At 43.2% G+C, this 27,354-nt stretch overlaps 1 protein-coding gene across 3 annotated transcripts in view; it reads left to right on the top strand.

Annotated features, from left to right (window-relative positions):
- The window catches only part of sppl2 (signal peptide peptidase-like 2), a 56,043-nt gene that overhangs the window by 4,300 nt on the left and 24,389 nt on the right, over positions 1-27,354 (top strand). For all 3 annotated transcript variants that reach the window (XR_008754756.1, XM_055884178.1, XM_055884179.1), the window contains exons 2-9: positions 1,395-1,511; positions 1,664-1,846; positions 3,738-3,827; positions 4,213-4,352; positions 13,216-13,355; positions 13,842-13,938; positions 14,169-14,285; positions 24,926-25,007. Coding sequence is in view for 2 of the 3 variants with exons in the window: in XM_055884178.1 (XP_055740153.1) it covers positions 1,395-1,511; positions 1,664-1,846; positions 3,738-3,827; positions 4,213-4,352; positions 13,216-13,355; positions 13,842-13,938; positions 14,169-14,285; positions 24,926-25,007 (966 nt within the window). In the remaining variant the exon portion in view is untranslated. The remainder of the gene's footprint in view (positions 1-1,394; positions 1,512-1,663; positions 1,847-3,737; positions 3,828-4,212; positions 4,353-13,215; positions 13,356-13,841; positions 13,939-14,168; positions 14,286-24,925; positions 25,008-27,354) is intronic.

A 27,354-nucleotide genomic window follows, 5' to 3' on the forward strand; every position in this document is an offset into this window, starting at 1 on the left:
GCGACGGGTTTACAGAGATGACCACTTTACAGAGGAGTGTTTTTTTTAATTTAATCATCTTTGAAATGCAAGAGAAAGGTCACAATGTATTATTCCAGGTTAGGCTCAATTTAGATTTTGGCCACTAGATGACAGCAGTGTATGTGCAACGCTTTAGACTGATCCAATGAACCATTGCATTTCTGTTCAAAATGTTTTATCAAGACTGCCCAAATGTGCCTAATTGGTTTATTAATACATTTTCACGTTCATAACTGTGCACTCTCCTCAAACAATAGCATGGTATTCTTTCGCTGTAATAGCTACTGTAAATTGGACTGCAGTTAGATTAACAAGAATTTAAGCTTTCTGCTCATATCAGACATGTTCTTGTTACTTAAAACGTCATGCGACTCACATTAGCGCACGTTAGCTCTTCCGTCCCGTGGGGGGAGACACCGATCCCGTAGAGGTTTAAAACTATAATTTTGATATCATTTATGGTCAGTCCATAAAGTTCTCGGGCCCTATCAGCTTTTTACCGAAACAGGGGCGGGGACACGCCTTTGTTATTGTTTCTACTGCTGATTGTCACTTTAAAGTCCATGGACCTTCTTATTTTCAGAGGTAGACTTGCTCTGGCAGCCAAAACAGCAAAATACTCCATCTAAACGTGTGTCGATTCTCAATTTAGATACCGTTCTAGAAACATAAAGCCCTTTACTTTAATATTACATCAAAATCATTTGTCAAATGCAAAATATACACTTACTGTACAGTGTTATAACCGGCTTCATCACAGTTGCAGCCGACAGTATATTTTTGGTGACAACACGCTTCTGGCGGCCTTCTTCCGTTACACAGCTGTTCGGAGCATGCTAGAGAGCTAATTAGCACAGGTGGTCCCTCTGTCTTCCGTAAACGTGCTGTAACATGGAGATATGGCTGTGTGGGAACACTAACCCTGTAAACGTGTGTGTCAATTTAACCTGTAGTTTTTTTTAATGATTTCTTGCTTATATGAAAGATACGGTCCTAATGCTTACTGTAAGCGATGCGTGTTTAATGTTCAGACCAGTGGGGGCTACTGAGGGGAGGACGGCTCATAATAATGTCTTGAATGGAGTCAATGGAATGGTATCCTACACATCAAAGACGTGGTTTCCATGTGGTTGATACCACTCCGTTGACTCCATTCCAGCCGTTATTATGAGCCGTCCTCCCCTCAGCAGCCTCCACTGGTTCTGATTGAGTGTCGGGGCTTGGTCTGAACATTACACCTTCGTCCAATGACTCTTACGTGTAATGTAATGGAACTGAGAGACATTATCAAGGTCAAGGCCAGTCTTTGAAACATCTTAAGTTCTTCTGACCACTGTCCCCGTCTGTTAATAATTTTAATTCTCTTATGCAAGGTTGTCGGGGAATACGGCATGGCCCATTTCAGAAACAAAGGCCAGAGCAAAGGAAAAGATTACTGCATCTTCTTCAACTCCCAGTGGGCTCGTCTACCTCAGCACCTCAACAAAGCAGTACGTGGTGGAGTAACCTAACTTCTCGAGAGATGTCGGACAAACATTTGTGTGTGTTTGTGCTCTATGCTGGATACTCTCGAAACACCGCCGCCCTGACAAGTTGAAACATTGCGAGCGGCCACCATTGTTAACCTATCCCTTGTCTCCAGTCCCGTCTCCAGATCTATGACCTGACACCGTCAGTCCTGTGTTCCTCGTCGGACGTCCCGGAGGGGGGCTTCCCCAATCGTATCCCCATGGTAATGAGGGGGAACTGCACTTTCTACGAGAAGGTCCGCCTGGCCCAGCTCAACGGAGCTAAAGGCCTGCTCATCATCAGCAAAGACAGACTGGTAAGAGGTGAATCGTTCTTCAAAGACGGGCTGGTAAGAGTCATCCAATGGTGTATTGAAGGGTAAAACCAAATTTGTGTTCACCCACCTTTTGCACAAAAAAAAAAAAGGCATTGAAAGTATAGGGAGCGCTACTTTTACTTACTGCGAATGGCAATCAGCGTTTACAACTACATTACTGGTCATATCATTCAGCAAAGACCGGCTGGTAAGAGTCAACTCATTTAGCAAAGACAAGCTGGTAAGAGACTACTCATATCATAGACAGGCTGGCATGAATCAACTCATATCATTCAGAAAAGACAGGCTAGTAAGAGTCAAACTATATCATTCAGCAAGTCCTATCATGTTAGCCTGTGGTTCCATACTTGTGTATGTTCTTTAGCGATCTCTCCTGTTTCCTTTGATCTTCACTACTGCAGTTCTAATAGGCTTGGAAGGAGAGAAACAGGATAAGAGCATTGGAACACACCTTAGTATTCAGGTTATACAGTCACCACAAATTATTGGCACTCTTGATAAAGATGAGCAAAAAAGACTATAAATAAATTATATAAATACACTGTGCTATATTGTATGAAAAATTATACAATTGCTTAGAGAAATAGATTTTGTTTAAGAAGTAATATATGTTTTCTCAAAGGTGTGTCACAATTATTGGCACCCCTAAAGATTCTTTGAAATTAAATCAAACAGAATGAAATCTGCAATAACATTCTACTTAAAAAAATAAGAATAATCTCAGTTTGTACTGTATTGTGGCCTTCCATGTCATCCCATTTCACTGGGGGTCTAAAAATTTGGTAACACGCATGTACAATGTGTTATCCGTCACCATGAGAAAAGGCAAAGAAAAGACAAATGGTTGTTTGCCTTCATAAATCAGGCATTAGGTACAACAAAAATTGCTAGAAAAATGAACACACCACTATTAGGGCAACAATTAAGAAGTTTAAAACCACTGGAACAGTGGTCAACTTGCCTGGTATTGGACGCAAGTGTCTCCATGCACAGTGAAGATGGTTTGGGAGTCAAAGAAAAATCTAAGAGCCAAACTTGGTATCTTCGGGTCACTAAGTCTCAAAACCACGTACACCAGTGGTGGGTTTGGCGTCAAAATAAGTATGCAGAAAATATCCTCATACCTACTTGTACCTACCTATATGGTGGTGGATCTTTTGATGTTATGCGGCTGATTTGCTTCCACTGGTCCTGGGGCCCTTGGTAGAGTTCCTGATGCCGTTGACCTGAACAAGTACCAGGATATTTTAGCCGAAAACCTGTCTGATTCTGCCAGGAGGCTGAAACTTGTGGATCAATAACCCCAAGTACACTTCAAAATTCACAATGTAATGGTTAATTGACCACAAAATCCACATTTTGCATTGGCCATCTGTCTCCTGACTCGAACCTGATTTAAAAAATCTGTGGTTTAAATGGAAGAGGGCGATCCATAAGTGCAGACTGAAGGATATCAAGGATCTGGGAGGATTCTGTTTGGAGGAATGGTCTAAGATCCTTCCCAATGTGTTCTCCAAATTCATGAAATATTTTTGAAAAAGATGCCGGAGTATTAAAAACAGGGCTGCCAATAATTCTGACACCTATTTTCTAGTTGTTTTACTTGTTAAACAAAAATATTTCTCTGAGCAATTTCATTAGTTTAACATAATATAATTTTAGCATACAATATAGCACAGTATTTGTATTATTTATTTTATACAGACTTTTTTGCTTTGTCAAGGGTGCCAATTATTTTGGAGGTGACTGTAGGACATCGTGTGTATCTGTCCTAGTAGCCTACTTGGTGTATGAATAATAGATTGAATATAGATTTTTCCAAAGGCTTTTGGTTCTGTACAGTATTTGCTCATTTGTTTTTCCTGATAAGACCCCACCGGCAGGAAACAAGACTCAGTATGAGAAGATTGACATCCCTGTGGCGCTGCTTAGCTACACTGACATGCTGGACATCAGTAAGGTGAGAGGGGAGACCAACCAATATTAGCCTAGGTACCAGCCATCATGCTTGTTTGGCATGACAAGGAGTGTCAAGGAGTAGAATGATGGCACAAACAGATCTGGGACCAGGCTACATCAACACTGTTCAGCAAGGCACAATGTGGGATTGTGCAATGTTCAGTAAAGCATATGTCTTATAGATCAGAGATGTCTCTAACATGTAGAGAAAGCATTGAGGGTAAGGTACCAGGTCAGTTCTATTTATGACATGTTTTATCTGCCGCCGTTGGCATGTTGCATCCTCCTGTATGTGACTCTGTTCAAACAAACGTAATGTTTGACAATTAACTTGACTAAAAAATATCAATAAATTGACCCAAATGCCATGTTCCTGTCCCCTGCAGACGTTTGGACCGGGCCAAGAGGTGGCCATGTACGCCCCGAGCGAGCCTGTCCTGGACTACAACATGGTCGTCATCTTCCTCATGGCTGTGGGGACGGTGGCCATCGGAGGATACTGGGCCGGCAGCAAGGACATCAAGAAGTAAGACTGGTAGTAGTCTAGTAGTAGTAGTAGCAGTAAGGACAACAACAAGTGAGACTGGTGGTAGTAGTATCAGCAAGGACATCAAGAAGGGTGGCAGATATGTACAGTATGGACACCTACTCATTCAAGGGTTTTTCTTTATTTGTACTATTTTTACATTGTAGAATAATAGTGAAGACATCAACACTGACATAACACATATGGAATCATGTAGTACCCTAAAAAAGTGTATATTTTAGATGTTAGATTCTTCAAAGTAGCCACCCTTTGCCTTGATGACAGCTTGGCATTCTCTCAACCAGTTTCACCTGGAATACTTTTCCAACAATCTTGAAGGAGTTCCCAGATATGCTGAGCACATGTTGGCTGCTTTTCCTTTACTCTGCAGTCCAACTCATCCAAAACCATCTCAATTGGGTTGAGGTCGGGGGACTGTTGAGGCCAGGTCATCTGATGCAGCACTCCATCACTCTCCTTCTTGGTCAAATAGCCCTTACACCGCCTGGAGGTGTGTTGGGTCATTGTCCTGTTGAAAAACAAATGATAGTCCCACTAAGCGCAAACCAGATGGATGGTGTATCGCTGCAGAATGCTGTGGTAGCCATGGTAGTTAAGTGTGCCTTGAATTCTAAATAAATAGCGCTTGATGGATTTTTTCGACTGCGCTTGAAGAAACGTTCAAAGTTATTGACGTTTTCCGGATTGACTGACCTTTATGTCTTAAAGTAATGATGGACTGTCGTTTCTCTTTGCTTATTTGAGCTGTTCTTCCCATAATATGGCAAGAACACCCCTACCTTGTCACAACACAACTGTTTGGCTCAAATGCAATAAGAAGGAAAGAAATTCCACAAATTAACTTTTAAGAAGGCACACCTGTTAATTAAAATGCATTCCAGGTGACTACCTAATGAAGCCTGTTGAGAGAAAGCCAAGAGTGTACAAAGCTGTCATCAAGGCAAAGGGTGGCTACTTTGAAGAATCTCAAATATATTTAATATTTTGATTTGTTTAGCAATTTTTTTCGTTACTACATGATTGCATATGTCTTATTTCAAAGTTTTGATGTCTTCACTTCTACAGTGTAAAAAGGAAGAAAAACCCTTGAATGAGTAGGTGTCCACATTTTTTTGACTAGTAGTGTGTGTGTGTACAGTTGAAGTCCGAAGTTTACATACACTTAGGTTGGAGTCATTAAAACTCGTTTTTCAACCACTACAAACATTTCTTGTTAACAAGCTATAGTTTTGGCAAGTCGGTTAGGACATCTACTTTGTGCATGACACAAGTCATTTTTCCAACAATTGTTTACAGACAGATTATTTCACTTATAATTCACTGTATCACAATTCCAGTGGGTCAGAAGTTTACATGCACTGAGTTGACTGTGCTTTTAAACAGGTTGGAAAATTCCAGAAAATTATGTCATTGCTTTAAAAGCTACTGATAGGCTAATTGTCATCATTTGAATCAATTGGAGGTGTACCCATGGATGTATTTCAAGGCCTACCTTCAAACTCAGTGCCTCTTTGCTTGACATCATGGGAAAATCAAAAGAAATCAGACAAGACCTCAGAAAAGAAATTGTAGACGTCCACAAGTCTGGTTCATCCTTGGGAGCAATTTCCAAATGCCTGAAGGTACCACGTTCATCTGTACAAACAATAGTACACAAGTATAAACACCATGGGACCATGCAGCCGTCATACCGCTCAGGAAGGAGGCGCGTTCTGTCTCCTAGAGATGAACGTACTTTGGTGTGAAAATCAATCCCAGAACAACAGCAAAGGACCTTGTGAAGATGCTGGAGGAAACGGGTACAAACGTATCTATATCCACAGTAAAACGAGTCCTATATCGACATAACCTGAAAGGCTGCTCAGCAAGGAAGAAGCCACTGCTCCAAAACCAACATTAAAAAAGCCAGACTACGGTTTGCAACTGCATATGGGGACAAAGATCATACATTTTGGAGAAATGTCCTCTCGTCTGATGAAACAAAAATAGAACTGTTTGGCCATAATGACCATCGTTATGTTTGGAGGGAAAAGGGGGATGCTTGCAAGCCGAAGAACACCATCCCAAACGTGAAGCACGGGGGTGGCAGCATCATGTTTTGGGAGTGCTTTACTGCAGGAGGGACTGGTGCACTTCACAAAATAGATGGCATCATGAGGTAGGAAAATTATGTAGATATATTGAAGCAACATCTCAAGACATCATTCAGGAAGTTAAAGCTTGGTCGCAAATGGGTCTTCCAAATGGACAATGACCCCAAGCATACTTCCAAAGTTGTGGCAAAATGGCTTAACGACAACAAAATCAAGGTATTGGAGTGGCCATCACAAAGCCCTGACCTCAATCCCATAGAAAATGTGTGGGCAGAACTGAAAAAGCGTGTGCGAGCAAGGAGGCCTCCAAACCTGACTCAGTTACACCAGCTCTGTCAGGAGGAATGGGCCAAAATTCACCCAACTTATTGTGGGAAGCTTGTGGAAGGCTACCCAAAACGTTTGACCCAAGTTAAACAATTTAAAGGCAATGCTACCAAATACTAATTGAGTGTATGTAAACTTCTGACCCACTGGGAATGTGAAGAAAGAAATAAAAGCTGAAATAAATCATTCTCTACTATTATTCTGACATTTTACATTCTTAAAATAAAGTGGTGATGCTAGCTAACCTAAGACAGGGAATTTTTACTAGGATTAAATGTCAGGAATTGTGAAAAACTGAGTTTAAATGTATTTGGCTAAGGTGTATGTAAACTTCCGACTTCAACTGTATATATAGATTTATAGTTTCTAATTTTCAGAGTACAAACTCATCGGCACTATGAAAGCTTTAAACCAAGTTTTTCTGCCCAGAGGTTCAATACAGCTGCATTAGACAAAGACATGGTTTCACCCGTGGTAGTATACATACCCAACTTTTGGTGGAGTCTCCTCCTTATCACTACACATTGCATCCTTATTGCTAGGCAGCGAGCTGAGTGAAATGGGCCTTAAACAGTTCCTCCCCTTATCAGTACTTCCACATGTGACCATTTTCCCTGCACTCAGCCTCTCCCAAGCTTCATTATGACACCCCTCATGTCTCTTTTATAACTGATCATTAATAATAGTTCAAGCTCAGAAACCAAACATAAATGTATGAATGAATGATATTAACGAGTCACATGTTTTATTGTTTTTTGGATAGGAAAGAGGTAGAGAGAAATAGAGGAGAGAGTGTGCGCTGAAATGGCATTGGGCCAGATTCAAATCAATGCTGCAGCAGTATATGTGATCTGGAGGCAGCAGCGTAGACCGCTATACCACCCTAAGCCACTCCAAGAGACAGTTGTGGAAAGCAGTGTGCTCTGAGACTACAAGGGAAGTGTGGTGGGGGGCTTCATTTAGACCACGGTTTAATTATCAAGGGTTATCATCCTGGGATGTAATGATTCACCGATACGCATCAGTCCCTGATTTTCAAATGTTTAAGGTACAAGTGCATCGGACCGTGCACCTGCACCGCGCACCTGTCAGAAAATAGATTAAAATGCTACAAATTGCCGATTTGCTAAAATGTTTAGCAAATGTTTTTGTTTTTTTGTTGTAAATGATCATTTATTATTTTTTTACCCCTTTTTCTCCCCAATTTCGTGGTATCCAATTGGTAGTTAGTCTTGTCTCATCGCTGCAACTCCCGTATGGACTCGGGAGAGGCGACGGTCGAGAGCCGTGTATCCTCCGAAACACAGCCCAACCAAGGCTCACTGCTTCTTGACACTACCCACTTAACCCGGAAGGCAGCTGCACCAATGTGTTGGAAGAAACTCCGTACACCTGGCGACCGTGTCAGCGTGCACTACGCCCGGTCCGCCGCAGGAGTCGCTAGTGTGCGACGGGACAAGGACATCCATGCCGGCCAAACCCTCTCCTAACCCTGACGACGCTGGGCCAATTGTGCGCCCTGCCCCATGAGTCTCTCGGTCGCGGCCGGCTGCGACAGAGCCTAGACTCGAACCCAGAATCTCTGGCCTTAGACCACTGCGCCACTCGGGAGGCCCCGCTCATCTTTTGTGACAACTGATGCGTCCTCTCTTTAAGTGTTGAACTGCATGTAACTGGGTTGACAGTCATTAATCTACAAGCCATTTTGCATGCTGGATAACCCCAGGCAATATCAGTAGCCTTGTCAAACTGCGCACTGTGCCCAGCTTCCCTCGCAGACCGAGGTAGTCGGCCTGTTCCGGATCTTGCACATCTGTGCTGCACTTTCAGCATTCAAATGCTAAAATGGCTTGCGTGATATTAGGCTTTATTAGTTGAGTGACAACGTATGTGATTTGCTAGGTTATTGTGATCTATGCGTGGTTTTAAACGTGTGTTTTACTGGTATAAAAGTAAGCTTCTGAAGACAACTCATCTGGCTATACCGGCTGAACAGTGCTTACAATATATTTTATTTTGATTGTTCAGGTTCACCATCAGCAATGGTTTTGGTAGTTATGCTTTAAACAATCAGTGCATTTGGTCATTTGTAGATAAACAGGGTAAAGTTGATAATTTCATAACGAGGACGGCAATCGCGTTTGCGAGGCGCACTGCATGGCCGAATCGAATTCAAAACCATTCGATTTTGAGATGGGATGGAATCCAAAGTTGTACTACATATTCATTGGATATTTTGTAAACGTTAAATATTGTTACATTACTAGCTCAAACACTTAATCTGAAAAATGTGCAAGTGACGGTGATTTCAGAACCAAAGTGGGGGGGACAAAAAACAGGCTCCCCCTGATCTGATAGTGATAGTGGGTCGGTAGATGCCGAATCTCCCTTTGGCTCAGCTCAGGTGCCTACATAGTACACACCATAGACATACATAATTTACACTCTCTCACACACACACACACACACACACACACACACACACACACACACACACACACACACACACACACACACACACACACACACACACACACACACACACACACACACACACACACACACACACACACACACACACACACACGTGTCAGCTCAGACGGTTCCAGCTCAGAGAGGCCCAGCTCATGAGCTACATCAGCAGCAGATTTGAATTTAAATCAAATAAAATTGTTTTGGTCACATGCGCCGAATACAACCGGTGTAGACCTTACAGTGAAATGCTTACTTACAAGCCCCTAACCGACAGTGCAGTTCCAAATAATATGGATAAGAATAAGAGATTTAAAGATAACAATATATACAGCGGGGGTGCCGGTACAGAGTCAATGTGCGGGATCACCGGTTAGTTAGTATGAGGTAGTATGTACATGTAGGTAGAGTAAATCAAAGTGACTATGCATAGATGACAACAGAGAGTGGCAGTGGTGTGGAGAGGGGGGCAATATGAATAGTCTGGGTAGCCATTTGACTAGATGTTCAGGAGTCTTATGACTTGGGGGTAGAAGCTGTTTAGAAGCCTCTTGGACCTAGACTTGACGCTCTGGTACCGCTTGCCATGTGGTAGCAGAGAGAACAGTCTGACTAGAGTGGCTGGAGTCTTTGACAATTTTCAGGGCCTTCCTCTGACACTGCCTGGTATAGAAGTTCTGGATGGCAGGAAGCTTGGCCCCAGTGAAGTACTGGGCCGTTCGCACTATCCTCTGTAGTGTCTTGCGGTTGGAGGCCGAGCAGTTGCCATACCAGGCAGTGATGCAATCAGTCAGGATTCTCTCGATGATGCAGCTGTAGAACCTTTTGAGGATCTGAGGGAGCCATGCCAAATCTTTTCAGTCTCCTGAAGGGGAATAGGTTTTGTCGTGCCCGCTTCACGACTGTCATGGTGTGCTTGGACCATGTTAGTTTGTTGGTGATGTGGACGCCAATGAACTTGAAGCTCTCAACCTGCTCCACTGCAGCCCCGTCGACGAGAATGGGGGCTTGCTCGGTCCTCTTTTTCCTGTAGTCCATAATCATCTCCTTTGTCTTGATCACGTTGAGGGAGAGGTTGTTGTCCTGGCACCACACTGATCTCGTCCCTATAGGCTGTCTCGTTATTTGTCGGTGATCAGGCCTACCAATGTTGTGTCATCGGCCAATTTAATGATGGTGTTGGAGTTGTGCCTGGCCGTGCAGTCATGAGTGAACAGGGAGTACAGGAGGGGGCACACACCCCTGAGGGGCCACTGTGTTGAGGATCAGCGTGGCAGATGTGTTGTTACCTACCCTTACCACCTGGGGGCGGCCCGTCAGGAAGTCCACGATCCAGTTGCAGAGGGAGGTGTTTAGTCTCAGGGTCCTTAGCTTATTGTTGAGCTTTGAGGGCACTATGTAGTCATTGAAAAGCATTCTCACATAGGTGTTCCTTTTGTCCAGGTGGGAAAGGGCAGTGTGGAGTGCAATAGAGACTGCATCATCTGTGGATCTGTTGGGGCGGGTTTCTGGGATGATGGTGTTGTGAGCCATGACCAGCCTTTCAAAGCACTTCATGGCTACAAACGTGAGTGCTACGGGTCAGTAGTCATTTAGGCAGGTTACCTTAGTGTTCTTGGGCACAGGCACTATAGTGGTCAGCTTAAAACATGTTGGTATTACAGACTCGAACAGGGAGAGGTTGAAAATGTGAGTGAAGACACTTGGTCAGCGCATGCTCGCAGCCCACGTCCTGGTAACCCGTCTGGCCCTGCGGCCTTGTGAATGTTGACCTGTCTAAAGGTCTTCCTCACATGGGCTGCGGAGAGCGTAATCATACAGTCTTCCGGTACAGTTGGTGCGCTCATGCATGTTTCAGTGTTATTTGCCTCGAAGCGAGCGTAGAAGTAGTTTAGCTCGTCCGTTAGGCTCATGTCACTGGGCAGCTCTCGGCTGTGCTTCCCTTTGTAGTCTGTAATGGTTTGCAGGCCCTGCCACATCCGACGAGCGTCGGAGCCGGTGTAGTACGACTCGATCTTAGTCCTGTTTTGATGCTTTTCCTGTTTGATGGTTCGTTGGAGGGCATAGCGGGATTTCTTATAATCTTCCGGGTCGCGCTCCTTGAAAGCGGCAGCTCTAGCCTTTAGCTCAGTGCGGATGCTGCCTGTAATCCATGGTTTCTGGTTGGGGCATGTACGTACGGTCACCGTTTGGACGACGTCAATTGTGTACTTATTGATGAAGCCAATGACTGATGTGGTGTACTCCTCAATGCCATTGGAGGAATCCCAGAACACATTCCAGTCTGTGCTAGCAAAACAGTCCTTTAGCTTACCATCTGCTTCATCTGACCACTTTTTGTATTGATCTAGTCACTGGTGCTTCCTGCTTTCATTTTTGCTTGTAAGCAGAAATCAGGAGGATAGAATTGTGGTCAGATTTGCCAAATTGAGGGCGAGGGAGAGCTTTGTACGCGTCTCTGTGTGTGGAGTAAAGGTGGTCTGGAGTTATTTTCTCTCTGGTTGCACATTTTAACATGTTGATAGATATTAGGTTAAACTGATTTCAGTTTCCCCTGCATTAAAGTCCCTGGCTACTAGGAGCGCCGCTTCTGGGTGAGCGTTTTCTTGTTTGCTTATGGCGGAATGCAGCTCATTCAATGCTGTCTTGGTGCCAGCCTCTGATTGTGGTGGTATGTAAACAGCTACAAAGAATATAGATTAGAACTCTCTCGGTAGGTAATGTTGTCTGCAGCTTATCTCTACCTCAGTCGAGCAATGGATCGAGACTTCCTTAGATATCGTGCACCAGCTGTTGTTTACAAAAATACATAGACCGCCTCCCCTTGTCTTAACAGACGCCGCTGTTATATTCTGCCGGTACATCGTATAACCAGCCAGCTGTATGTTGATATTGTCGTCGCTCAGCCACGACTCCGTGAAGCATAAGATGTTACAGTTTTTAATATCCCTTTGGTAGTTTAATCTTCCCAATAACTCGTCCATTTTATTGTCCAAAGATTGCATGTTTGCGAGCAGAATTGAGGGGAGTAGGGGTTTATTCGATCACTGCCTACTCCTCAGAAGGCAGCCCGCCATCCGGCCACTCTTTCTCCGCCTCTTCACACAGATCACTGAGGTAGGGGCCTGATCGTGAGGGTGCCGTATATCCTTCACCTCGGGCTCGTCAGAGTCGTGAAAGAAGAAAAAGGATTCTGCTAGTCCGTTGTGTGTAATCGCAGTCCTGATGTCTAGAAGTTATTTTCGAGAGACAGCGGCAACATTATGTACAAAAATAGTAAAGAAGTTACAAACAACGCAGATAAACTAACAAAAAGAAACACAATCGGTTGGGGGCACGTAAAACGTCTGCCTTCTGCTCCGGCGCCATTTTAATTTAGAATGGAAAATGTACGCGTTTATGCAACAAATGTTAGTGTATCTTACCGAATCGCATCGATTCGTTCTCTAATCAAACCGAATTGTTTCGAATAAAAATGGATCGTTCCTGTATCGAATTAGAGCCCATGTATAGAGTCAGATGCACATCCCTAGTTATCATCTCTGGGGAAAACCCACCCAACACAGTTTAATCTTGTCCGATGTTATCCCATTGAATTGCAGTCTGAAGACTCATTCTACTGCGTGTGGAGGCAGTGTCATAGGGCAAGGCTGAGTGAATCCTCGTGTTGTCTGAAGAGACATTCTATGTGGAGTGGAGAGCATGGCTGTGTGACTGGTTTTGTCGTTTAGAGTGACTCAGTAGTGACGTTGACCAGAAAGAAAGAGCCAGCTACACTGCAAGGCTGAGTGGCCGTTGCCTGGGTGACTAAGAGCAGAGTGGAGAGAGAGAGAGAGAGAGAGAGGGCAGAGAGAGAGAGGGCTAGAGTGAAATTGCCTCTACTGATCAGAGGTCAGTTCGGCATCCCAGGGGCATCTTCCCTCATGTGTCCCTGTTGTGTCCCTCTGCAGGCGCTACATGAGGCACAAGCGTGACGACAGCGTGGAGAAGCAGGATGAGACGGTGGACGTGACGCCCATCATGATCTCTGTGTTTGTGGTCATGTGCTGCTCGATGCTGGTGCTGCTCTACTTCTTTTACGACCACCTGGGTACACACCTAGATATACGCCTGTAGCTGTTGTTATCGCTACCTCTCTCTCTCTACCTGTAGCGTTCTGTCTCTCTCTCTCTCTTTCTTTGTCTGTCTGTCCGCCTCCCTCAGCCTTTCTCCATGTCTCTCTTTCTCTCTACCTGTTTTTGCAGTTGTCAGTAAAAAAAATAAGTAATTACATTATAATAAGCTAGTTGAAATACACTGCCCTTCCTGCAGGGGTTTAAGTTTTCCGTCACAGAGAAAATGACTGGCATTGGTCAAACTCAGTTTAATACATGTACAAGATTTAATCCTCTTTCCCTAAAAGCATGATGGTCATGCCTTTTTTACATGAAAGGGGAGGTTAACTTCACCCCACAGACACTCGATCTGAGTTCTACATACCTTTTTTTTTTTTTTGCTTTAGCCACAGCCCTCTTGTTAATTTCTCTCTGTGTGTATATAGTGTGTATGCTAATCCTCGCGCTCTCTGTCGTTATAGTGTATATCATTATTGGGATATTCTGCCTGGCCTCGTCTGTTGGCCTCTACAGCTGTCTCTGGCCCTTTGTGAGGAGACTTCCCTTTGGCAAGTGCAGGTGAGAGACTTATCAAATAACAAAGATCTGTTCATATTCACAGATTAAGGGGTAACCAATAACCTAACAACACAACTCACAAGATGAGTAGGCCTATTCAATCAACCAATCAAAAACACTAACTGAATCAATGCAAATAGTTTACTCTTCTCTAACTATTTTTTTTTTTTTTTACTTTTTCTAACTTCTAACTTATTCCTGGTTTGTTGTGTGTGTGTGTGTGTATATAGGATCCCAGAGAACAACCTTCCCTACTGCCACAAGAGGCCTCAGGTCCGCATGCTGCTGCTGTCAGCCTTCTGCATCGGAGTCAGTGTTATCTGGGGCGTGTTCCGCAACGAAGACCAGTGAGTGTCTGTGAGCGTGTGATCAAATCAAATCGAACTTTGTCACATGCGCCGAATACAACAAGTGTTGACCTTACCGTGAAAGACCTTAACCAACAGTGCAGTTCAAGAACAGTTTTTACAGTGTTTTTTTTTTATTACAAGAACAATATTTACCAAACTAAAAAAATTATAAAAAGTAACACAATAAAATAACAATAACGAGGCTATAGACAGGGGGTACCAGTAACGAGTCAGTGTGCAGGGGTACAGGTTAGTTGAGGTCATTTGTACATGTAGGTAGCTGTGAAGTGGCTATGCATAGATAATAAGCGAGTAGCAGGAGTGTACAAAACAAATGAAGGGGGGGGGGGTCAATGTAAATAGTCCAGTGGCCATTTGATTAATTATTCAGCAGTCTTATGGCTTGGGGGTAGAAACTGTTAAGGAGCCTTTTGGTCCTAGACTTGGCACTTGCCGTGCGTTAGCAGAGAAAACAGTCTATGACTTGGGTGACTGGAGTCCATGACAATTTTATGGGCTTTCCTCTGACATATTATATAGGTCCTGGATGGCAGGAAGCTTGGCCCCAGTGAAGTACTGGGCCATACGCACTACCCTCTTTAGCGCCTTATGGTCAGATGGCGAGCAGTTGCCATACCAGGCGGTGATGCAACCGGTCAGGATGCTCTTGATGGTGCAGCTGTAGAACTTTTTGAGGATCTGAGGACCCATGCCAAATCTTTTCAGTCTCCTGAGGAGGAAAAGGTGTTGACGTGCCCTCTTCACGACTGTCTTGGTTTGTTTGGACCATGATAGTTTGTTGGTGATGTGGACACCAAGGAACTTTTAAACTCTCGACCCACACCACTACAGCCCTGTTGATGTTAATGGGGGCCTGTCCGGCCCTCCTTTTCCTGTAGTCCACGATCAGCTCCTTTGTCTTGCTCACATTGTGGAAGAGGTTGTTGTCCTGGCGCCACACTGCCAGTTCGCTGACCTCCCTATAGGCTCACATCGTTGTCAGGAGTTAGCAAACTCAATGATGATGATGGAGTCGTGCTTGGTCACGCAGTCGTCGGAGAACAGGAAGTACAGGACGGGACTAAGTACACACCCCTGACGGGCCCCAGTGTTGAGGATCAGCGTGGCAGACGTGTTGTTGCCGACCCTTACCATCTGGGGGGCGGCCAGTCAGGAAGTCCAGGATCCAGTTACAGAGGGAGGGGTTTAGTCCCAGGGTCCTTAGCTTAGTGATGAGATTTGAGGGCACTATGGTGTTGAACGCTGAGCTGTAGTCATTGAAAAGCATTCTCACATAGGTGTTCCTTTTGTCCAGGTGGGAAAGGGCAGTGTGGAGTGCGATTGAGATTGCGTCATCTGTGTGTATCTGTTGATCCGGGAGGATGCTGTTGATGTGAGCCATGACCAGCCTTTCAAAGCACTTCATGGCTACTGCAATGAGTACCACGGGGCGATAATCATTTATGCATGTTACCTTCGCTTCCTTGGGCACAGGGACTATGGTGGTCTGTTAGAAACATGTAGGTTTTACAGACTCGGTCAGGGAGAGTTTGAAAATGTCAGTGAAGACACTTGCCAGTTGGTCCACGTATGCTTTGAGTACACGTCCTGGTAATCCATTTGGACCCGTGGCTTTGAATGTTGCCCTGTTTAAAGGTCTTTCTCACATCGGCTACAGATTTTCAGAAATCCTGGGATTTCTGGATTTCCTGCTTATTCTCTCCTTATTCCAGGAATCTTCCAACCGTCTCACTGGTTAACTATGCTAGAGGGATGAGTAACATTGCCTGAGACCTGAAGACTGGCTTCAGCCTTTTGCTCCCAGATATAATGAATGCAAAGGCTTCAGGTGGTTTCAGCTCAGTAGGCTAACATAGTCTTCTTGAGGTGTTTGTGTCAGAGTTTCCGTTTAAATATATATATATATATTTTTTAACTAGGCAAGTCAGTTAAGAATAAATTCTTATTTACAATGAAGGCCTACCAAAAGGCAAATGGACTCCTGTGGGGACGGGGACCTGGGATTAAACATTTAAAATACAAACAATATAGATATAGGACAAAACACATCACAACAAGAGAGATAACACTACATAAAGAGAGACTTAAGATGACAACACAGCATGGTAGCAACACAACATAACAACATGGTAGCAGCACAAAACATGGTACAAACATTATTGGGCACGGACAACAGCACAAAGGGCAAGAAGGTAGAGACAACAATACATCACACAAAGCAGCCACAACTGTCAGAGTGTCCATGATGGAGTCTTTGAATGAAGAGATTGACATACAACTGTCCAGTTTGAGTGTTTGCTGCAGCTCGTTCCACTCGCTAGCTGCAGCAAACTGAAAAGAGGAGCGACCCAGTGATGTGTGTGCTTTGGGGACCTTTAACAGAATGTGACTGGCAGAACAGGTGTTGTATGTGGAGGATGAGGGCTGCCTTAGATATCTCAGATAGGGGGGAGTGAGGCCTAAGAGGGTTTTATAAATAAGCATCAACCAGTGGGTCTTGTGACGGGTATACAGAGATGACCAGTTTACAGAGGAGTATAGAGTGCAGTGATGTGTCCTATAAGGAGCATTGGTGGCAAATCTGATGGCCGAATGGTAAAGAACATCTAGCCGCTCGAGAGCACACTTACCTGCAATCTATAAATGATGTCGCCATAATCTAGCATGGGTAGGATGGTCATCTGAATCGGGGTTAGTTTGGCAACTGGGGTGAAAGAGTAATTACGATAGAGGAAACCAAATCTAGATTTAACTTTAGCCTGCAGCTTTGATATGTGCAGAGAGAAGGACAGTGCACCATCTAGCCATACTCCCAAGTACTTGTATGAAGTGACTACCTCAAGCTCTAAACCCTCAGAGGTAGTAATAACACCTGTGGGAGGAGGGGCATTCTTCTTACCAAACCACATGACCTTAGTTTTGGAGGCGTTCAGAACAAGGTTTAGGGTAGAGAAAGTTTGTTGGACACAAAGAAAGCTTTGTTGTCGAGCATTTAAACTTGACCCCAAAAAAACTTTCTTCTTTAAGGTTGCTGCCCGATTATCGCCAAGCCTGTCTCTTTTCTGGGGAGGTACCCATTGCTTGGAAGGCAGCACCTCGGACTCAGTGACTGCCTGCAGGGAGAAACTTTTTAGCGGGGCAGGGGAAAACGAGGGAGGAGCATCGGGGATAGTCGCATTAGAAGAGGTGGGAGATGAGGAAATGTTGGACGGGCAAGGAGGCATGGCAGAGTAAAATAGGAATCCTGACTTAATGAAGTGGTGATTTAAAGAGCTAGCCATGTGCTCAGGTGGTTTAAGCATGTCTTTGTTTAGGTCACCAAGCAGGACAAATTCAGACTTAGTGTAAGGGGTCAGGAGAGAGCTTAGGGCAGGTAGGGTACAGGCCAGTGCTGATGGAGGACGATAGCACCCAGCAACAGGTCAACAAAGAGTTATTTGAAATAACAAAGAGTTATTTATGCTTAAAACCAGCAAATAAAATTGTTTGGGGAAAGACCAAGCACTGAAGGTGATCATTGGTAAAGATTTCCACTACCCCACCTTTGGAAGATCTGTCTTGCCGAAAAGGTTATAACCAGAAAGGTTGACATCAGTATTCAAAACACTCTTCCTTAACCACGTCTCAGTAATGACCAACACATCTGGTTTGTTGCTGTGAACCCACACTTTCAAATGATCCATTTTAAGGTAAAAAGCTTCTAGTGTTAACGTGCAGAAAACGCAGGCTTTTACGAGAGCAGAAATCAGTGAAGCAGAGCACAAGTCAGAATTGGGGCTATCAACAGTAGATGGGCCAGGGTGTACATGCACATTTCCAGATATCATCAACAGTAATACAATCAAGGCACGGCAGAGGACAGAGAGAGCTCTGCAGTGCTGATTTATGACATCTGAATGTGCATCAAATGGCAACAAGATCATATTGTAAAGCAATTTCATCAGGTAACATGAATACAAAGCCGGCGAGAGGTGGTTAGAATAGGATGGGAGGCCAAAAGTCTGTGTAACCAATAGAGAGGCAGAGTCCCAAGTGTGGGGAAAAAACCTAGTCGGTCCCACGGTTGGGTAAAGACAGTTTGTAGTCAACAAAGTATGAGTCATGAGGCAAATAGAAAAAAATATATATATAACGACTTGGCCATTGTAAGTTAAGAGTTACTCGCCCCAACAGTGTGTGTGTGTGCTGGAGGTGACCAAAAGCTCGGGAGAGAGGAAAGAGTGTGGTGGGGGTACCTGTACCAGACAGGGGGAGGCAGACAGTGAACAGATCACCAGGTGGAATCCAAGCAGCAGTGCAATGGTAGTAGGTGTCACACCCACTTGGGTGAAGCTTTTATTTCTGGAGTCTGATTTCTTGTAGAAAATGCCAGTGAATGGTCTTTGAACAGCAGGAGGGGGCTTCAGAGGATGCTTCAAAGACTCCTGCCACTTGTTGGGCCCAAAGGCCTCGACACCTTTTTACTTCACACCTTAATGCTAATTGAATTTGCATCTGGTCTGTCCTTGCAAGCCTCGGGGCCTTAACTCGGCATTCAGTCTCCATTTAAAATAAAATATATCATTGTAATGTACTTTTTAAAAATGTTTTCTTTTTCTTCTTGGCTTTCAAAATAGCATCAGACCAAACACTACTCACTCAGTTCCAGGTTGGATGGTGTCCTCTGGTCTCTGCTGTTTGTTTGCCAGAGCACCCTCTGTATAGCTTGGGGAAAAAACGTTGGAAGCAGTCATCTCTCTTGTTAATTTTGGTCAAAATGAGGTTGTAGGTTTGGAGTTTTGATCTGGAGCGAAGGCCGTGCTGTGGAGGGTAGTATCCTGCATTACCTACCTGCTGAAAAATCCAAGTTTATCTAACTCCAAATATTTAATTTTGTTAACATTTTTCTTTTTTTTATGTGTCGGGGGACATTTGACCAGCAGCATTTTAATTTACCAGACATTTGAGATGTTTATGCATTAGCTGCGCAACCTGATTAGGGCGTCCTCCCATGGTGCTCAGAATGACATAAATCACATTTAGATTATGGGAATTCATCTTAACAGAACATGCAACACTAGGATGCAATGGCGTGGCCTTCTTTACCGAATTCCGATGTGGACTTCGAAGACATTTACTTTTCCTCAGCCAGCAAGACGAGTAATGAACAGCAAAATCACTAGTCTATGTCAATCTACTATCCCCCATAGTAGAAAAGTTGACCTATTCTATTGGTCAGCGTGTCCTTCTGTGCGAGGATAGCCTATTCCAAACAGACTCCGGGACAGTTGTGGAATGATAGATCCTAAATTCATTCAACCAGTACATAAAAAAACTTTAAAAAGCAATAAGACTGATGCAACAGATCAGAACATTTAGCCTAAAACATTTCAAACTTGTATTCATACGCATTGTAAGTGCAGCAGTAGGCTATGCGTAAATGTTAGGTTCATAAAACAATTAGTTGAAAACTCTGATTTGGAGATGACGGCCTAATACAAAAAAATAGATTCTCAAATGTTGTATTTTCCTTTACGCAGTGTGCACTGAACTGACATGCAAGAATATAGTTTCAAAAGACACACACAGGTGTCTGTAATCATGGCCGGGTGTGGCCTGATATCATTGATTTAATTCTCATATATTAAAATAGCATACAAAAAACATAAATGGATAGCGTACGATCGTAGATACAATTTGGCTACATAAGCCTACAAACATTTACAATAGCAAAATCACAAGAATGGCTTCAGATCAAAGTCTACGTTTAAATTAAAGATCCAGGCAGCCTCTCGTTTTAATAATAAATTGTCGAGGTCACCCCCTCCTAGGGAGGGTGACATGTTTGATGCCAATATAACGTAGAGACGAAATCGAGTGATTTGCTTCCAGAAAGTGGGCCGCAACTGGGTAAGTCGGGTTTTTGCACCTAATGGTGCTACGATGCTCCGAGATACGTACTTTTAATTCATGCTTTGTTTTACACACACAATTTTTGTCACAAGGACAAGTTATAAGATAAATAACTGCCTTAGTGGAGCACGTGATAACACCTTTTGAAGGGGCTCTGTTTCCCTGTTTGGGGGTGTTTGAAGGATCTACATTTATAAGGGCCATTGCATTGAGCACAGCCATTACACTTGTAGTTTCCATCCAATCAGAGTTTACCAATTGATCTGAGGTTTCTGCCCCGCGATAATACGACCGAGGTCCGAAAACACAATACCGATACTATCATCGGATCATAGAATGTGCCAATATTTGTGAACGATTCCCTTAATTTGTTCAGAGCACTTTGAATAGCGGGTAGTTAGAATGCAAGAATGATTCTTTTTGCGAGACTGACCTTGAAAAAGGTCGTTTTGTTTTGAATTTTCTCAATGGCAGTATTAATCTGACAATTTTTGTACCCCCTCTCCTTGAATTTTCTGTGCGTCTCTGTCGAAATCTGATTTGGTTTTTTACAAATTCTTTTGATTCTACAGAATTGGCTGTAGTGCAGACTGTTTTTCAAGGGAAGTAGGTGACAACTATCAGCCCTCAACAAACTGTTACGATCATTAGGTTTCCTGTAAAGATCAGTGTATAGAACATTATCTTCACACAAGATCAGAAGATCAAGAAAACTGATTTGATGTGTATCAGATTGCATAGTAAATCTCAGATGCTCAGAACAGGAGTTAAGAAAAGCATGGAACGCCTGGAGCTGTTTTGCATCACCCCTCCATAGAACAAAAATATCGTCAATATACCGTTTCCAAATAATGATGTTAGGCAAGAAAACATTTTTGAGAGGATTGAAAATGTTTCTCCCTGTAACCCACATACAAATTAGCATAGTTAGCAAATTAGCATTAGCATAGCCATGGGGGATCCCATAGCAGTACAGTCAAATATACTTATAATCGACAGGTATTTTCATGAACGAATAGTTGAAAAAGCTGTATTTTGCTATGGGATTTTTTTTATTCTCATGGACAATTAGCTGGCGGCAATTTTATTTGTCGTTTTTTAATGTATTTTATCAGCCAAAAAGTCAGCCATTTTTTAAATTTAACCTTTATTTAACTAGGCAAGTCAGTTAAGAACAAATTCTTGCTTACAATGACGGCCTACCGGGGAACAGTGGGTTAACTGCCTTGTTCAGGGGCAAAACGACAGATTTTTACCTTGTCAGCTCGGGGTTTCGATCAAGCAACCTCTCGGTTGCTCTAACCACGCTCTAACCACCTGCACCCCCAAAATTATTATTATTATATATATATATATATATATATATATATATATATATACATACATACAGTGGGGCAAAAAAGTATTTAGTCAGCCACCAATTGTGCAAGTTCTCCCACTTAAAAAGATGAGAGAGGCCTGTAATTTTTATCGTAGGTACGTACACTTCAACTATGACAGACAAAATTAGGGGGAAAAATCCAGAAAATCACATTGTAGGATTTTTAATGAATTTATTTGCAAATTATGGTGGAAAATAAGTATTTGGTCACCTACAAACAAGCAAGATTTCTGGCTCTCACAGACCTGTAACTTCTTCTTTAAGAGGCTCCTCTGTCCTCCCTCGTTACCTGTATTAATGGCACCTGTTTGAACTTGTTATCAGTATAAAAGACACCTGTCCACAACCTCAAACAGTCACACTCCAATCTCCACTATGACCAAGACCAAAGAGCTGTCAAAGGACACCAGAAACAAAATTGTAGACCTGCACCAGGCTGGGAAGACTGAATCTGCAATAGGTAAGCAGCTTGGTTTGACGAAATCAACTGTGGGAGCAATTATTAGGAAATGGAAGACATACAAGACCACTGATAATCTCCCTCGATCTGGGGCTCCACGCAAGATCTCACCCCGTGCGGTCAAAATGATCACAAGAACGGAGAGCAAAAATCCCAGAACTACACGGGAGGACCTAGTGAATGACCTGCAGAGAGCTGGGACCAAAGTAACAAAGCGTACCATCAGTAACACACTAAACCACCAGGGACTCAAATCCTGCAGTGCCAGACGTGTCCCACTGCTTAAGCCTGTACATGTCCAGGCCCGTCTGAAGTTTGCTAGAGAGCATTTGGATGATCCAGAAGAAGATTGGGAGAATGTCAGATGAAACCAAAATAGAACTTTTTGGTAAAAACTCAACTCGTCGTGTTTGGAGGACAAAGAATGCTGAGTTGCATCCAAAGAACACCATACCTACTGTGAAGCATGGGGGTGGAAACATCATGCTTTGGGGCTGTTTTTCTGCAAAGGGACCAGGACGACTGATCCGTGTAGAGGAACGAATGAATGGGGCCATGTATCGTGAGATTTTGAGTGAAAACCTCCTTCCATCAGCAAGGGCATTGAAGATGAAACGTGGCTGGGTCTTTCAGCATGACAATGATCCCAAACACACCGCCCGGGCAACGAAGGAGTGGCTTCGTAAGAAGCATTTCAAGGTCCTGGAGTGGCCTAGCCAGTCTCCAGATCTCAACCCCATAGAGAATCTTTGGAGGGAGTTGAAAGTCCGTGTTGCCCAGCAACAGTCCCAAAACATCACTGCTCTAGAGGAGATCTGCATGGAGGAATGGGCCAAAATACCAGCAACAGTGTGTGAAAACCTTGTGAAGACTTACAGAAAACGTTTGACCTCTGTCATTGCCAACAAAGGGTATATAACAAAGTATTGATAAACTTTTGTTATTGACCAAATACTTATTTTCCACCATAATTTGCAAATAAATTCATTAAAAATCCTACAATGTGATTTTTCTGGATTTTCTTTTGTCTGTCATAGTTGAAGTGTACCTATGATGAAAATTACAGGCCTCTCTCATCTTTTTAAGTGGGAGAACTTGCACAATTGGTGGCTGACTAAATACTTTTTTGCCCCACTGTATGTATGTATGTATGTATGTATGTATGTATGTATGTATGTATGTATGTATGTATGTATGTATGTATGTATGTATGTATGTACAGTACATCACAAAAGTGAGTACACCCCTCACATTTTTGTAAATATTTGAGTATATCTTTTTTTTATGTGACAACACTGAAGAAATGACACTTTGCTACAATGTAAAGTAGTGAGTGTACAGCTTGTATAACAGTGTAAATTTGCTGTCCCCTGAAAATAACTCAACACACAGCCATTAATGTCTAAACCGCTGGCAACAAAAGTGAGTACACCCCTAAGTGAAAATGTCCAAATTGGGCCCAATTAGCCATTTTTCCTCCCCGGTGACTCTTTAGTGTTACAAGGTCTCAGGTGTGAATGGGGAGCAGGTGTGTTAAATCTGGTGTCATCACTCTCACACTCCCTCATACTGACTGGTCACTGGAAGTTCAACATGGCACCTTATGGCAAAGAACTCTCTGAGGATCTGAAAAAAAGAATTGTTGCTCTACATAAAGATGGCCTGGGCTATAAGAACATTGCCAAGACCCTGAAACTGAGCTGCAGCACCGTGGCCAAGACCATAAAGCGGTTTAACTGGACATGTTCCACTCAGAACAGGCCTCGCCATGGTCGGCCAAAGAAGTTGAGTGCACGTGCTCAGCGTCATATCCAAGGTTGTCTTTGGGAAATAGACGTATGAGTGCTGCCAGCATTGCTGCAGAGGTTGAAGGGGTGGGGGGTCAGCCTGTCAGTGCTCAGACCATACGCCGTACACTGCATCAAATTGGTCTGCATGGCTGTCGTCCCAGAAGGAAGCCTCTTCTAAAGATGATGCACAAGAAAGCCCGCAAACAGTTTGCTGAAGACAAGCAGACTAAGGACATGGATTACTGGAACCATGTCCTGTGGTCTGATGAGACCAAGATAAACTTATTTGGTTCAGATGGTGTCAAGCGTGTGTGGCGGCAACCAGGTGAGGAGTACAAAGACAAGTGTGTCTTGCCTACAGTCAAGCATGGTGGTGGGGGTGTCATGGTCTGGGGCTGCATGAGTGCTGCCGGCACTGGGGAGCTACAGTTCATTGAGGGAACCATGAATGCCAACATGTACTGTGACATACTGAAGCAGAGCATGATCCCCTCCCTTCGGAGACTGGGCCGCAGGGCAGTATTCCAACATGATAACGACCCTAAACACACCTTCAAGACGACCACTGCCTTGCTAAAGAAGCTGATGGTAAAGGTGATGGACTGGCCAAGCATGTCTCCAGACCTAAACCCTATTGAGCATCTGTGGGGCATCCTCAAACGGAAGGTGGAGTGCAAGGTCTCTAACATCCACCAGCTCTGTGATGTCGTCATGGGGGAGTGGAAGAGGACTCCAGTGGCAACCTGTGAAGCTCTGGTGAACTCCATGCCCAAGAGGGTTAAGGCAGTTCTGGGAAATGATGGTGGCCACACAAAATATTGACACTTTGGGCCCAATTTGGACATTTTCACTTAGGGGTGTACTCACTTTTGTTGCCAGCGGTTTAGACATTAATGGCTGTGTGAGTTATTTTGAGGGGACAGCGAACTGTTATACAAGCTGTACACTCACTACTTTACATTGTAGCAAAGTGTCATTTCTTCAGTGTTGTCACATGAAAAGATATACTCAAATTTACAAAAATGTGAGGGGTGTACTCACTTTTGTGATATACTATATATATGTATGTGTGTGTGTGTGTCCCCTCACCTAGGTGGGCGTGGGTGTTACAGGATGCCCTGGGCATAGCCTTCTGTCTCTACTTGCTCAAGACTATCAGACTGCCTACATTTAAGGTGGGTACACCTGTATAGAGATCCTATAACAAGATTACTTTTTATGTTTTTCTATGGGTACACTAGCATAGATGGAGCTCTATAATGTACTGACCACAGAAGTAGAATCATTAGAATGGACATCCTCATTCAAGTTGTTAGTTTCTACATTATGGTTCAATAACCCAGACAGATATCAAAGAAAGCTCAGGCTAGATTTATTCACTGCACTGGGTGTTGTAGCGTTACAAGCATATATTTATAACCTCCGACTAGGCCCCCCTTCCCAAACGGTACCAGTCAAAAGTTTGGACACACTTACTCATTCAAGGGTTTATCTTTATTTTTACTATTTTCTACATTGTAGAATAATTGTGAAGACATCAAAACTATGAAATAAAACATGGAATCATGTAGTAACCCCCAAAAATGATTTTAGATTCTTCAATGTAGCCACCCTTTGCCTTGATGACAGCTTTGCACACTCTTGGCATTCTCTCAACCAGCTTCACCTGGAATGCTTTTCCAACAGTCTTGAAGAAGTTCCCACATATGCTGAGCACTTGTTGGCTGCTTTTCCTTCACTCTGCGGTCCAACTCATCCCAAACCATCTCAATTGGTTCGAGGTCGGATGATTGTGTAGGCCAGGTCATCTGATGCAGCACATCTGATGCAGCACTCTCCTTCTTGGTCAAATAGGCCTTACACAGCCTAGAGTGTGGGTTGTGTTGGGTCATTGTCCTGTTGAAAAACAAATTATTGTCCCACTAAGCGCAAACCAGGTGGGATGGCGTATCGCTGCAGAATGCTGTGGCAGCCATGCTGGTAAGTGTATCTTGAATTCTAAATAAATCACCAACATTGTCACCAGCAAAGCACCATCACATTTCCTCCTCCATGCTTCACGGTGGGAACCACACATGCGGAGATCATCCGTTCACCTACTCTGCGTCTCACAAAGACATGGCGGTTGGAACCTAAAATCTCAAATTTGGGCTCATCAGACCAAAGGGCAGATTTCCACCGGTCTCATGTCCTATGCTCATTTTTCTTGGCCCAATCAAGTCTCTTCTTCTTATTGGTGGCCTTTGCAGCATTTCGACCATGAAGACCTGATTCACGCAATCTCCTCTGAACAGTTGATTTTGAGATGTGTCTGTTACTTAAACTCTAAAGCATTTATTTGGGCTTCAATTTCTGAGGCAGAGGTATCTGGGTCTTCCTTTTATGTGGCGGTCCGCACGAGAGCCAGTTTCATCATAGCGCTTGATGGTTTTTGCGACTGCACTTGAAGAAACTACTTTCAAAATTCTTGATATTTTCCAGATTGACTGACTGACATGTCTTAAAGGAATGATGGACTGTCATTTCTCTTTGCTTATTTGAGCTGTTCTTTCCATAATATGGATTTTTTTTTTTTTTTTTTTTTTTTAGGGGTGGATCAGCTTAGTATTGTGGAAAGAATGTTGCTTCCAATGTAATTGTCTGCATCATTTCCATTCCCCCATATTTTTTTGGGTAAATATATATATCCATACACGTATGCATACATATACACATATATACATACACATACCTATATAGACATACATACTTTTTTTAAAGAATATGCCTTTATTATTATTCCCCGCGACCCTACCACCAATCCCCCAATTGGAGTAAACTTGTAAACACTTCTGCTTTTACCTTCAATTTCTACATCTTATACCTATCTTACAGACACAGTCCACTTTACAATAGTTCTCTCTTATTTGTTCTTAGTCCTTCCTCTATTTCTGTTGTCCATCCAATTTTATTTCCACTTGTAACTGTGCTATTTCACAAAAGCTCCGCACCTATACACATTTCACAGATCCCGTATGCCCTATATTGTTTATCTTGTTATTAGTCCCACCCTTCAGCTCCACCCAACCCCTCCCATCTATCTTCCAACATCATCCATTTCGGATTTCTATTTGCCATACATTTCTCAACTGTGCTGTGATGCTTCACAAAAGACCTGAACCTTCCTATTCTCATAGCTTCTACAGATTGTAAATTAAAAATAAACATCTTTGCCAAAATAATTATTATATTATTGATTGATTGACTATGGCTTTTCAAATCCCCCAGTATTGCTATCTGTAGCGTTAGTTTTAGGCAAATGTTGCAATTCTTCAGCCATTCCTGGACCTGTGACCAAAAACGAGCTACATATGGACAATACCAAAATAAATGATCTAATGACTCTGCCTCCTCACAACAGAATCTGCAGAGCTGGGAAGATTGTATACCCCATATATATAACATTCTATTAGTTGCAAGAATTTTGTACAGTAATTTATATTGAAAAATTCGAAGTTTTGAATCCGGCGTTGTTTTGCGTAT

This window comes from Salvelinus fontinalis, chromosome 26 (assembly GCF_029448725.1).
Source record: "Salvelinus fontinalis isolate EN_2023a chromosome 26, ASM2944872v1, whole genome shotgun sequence".
Taxonomy (NCBI): Eukaryota; Metazoa; Chordata; class Actinopteri; order Salmoniformes; family Salmonidae; genus Salvelinus; species Salvelinus fontinalis.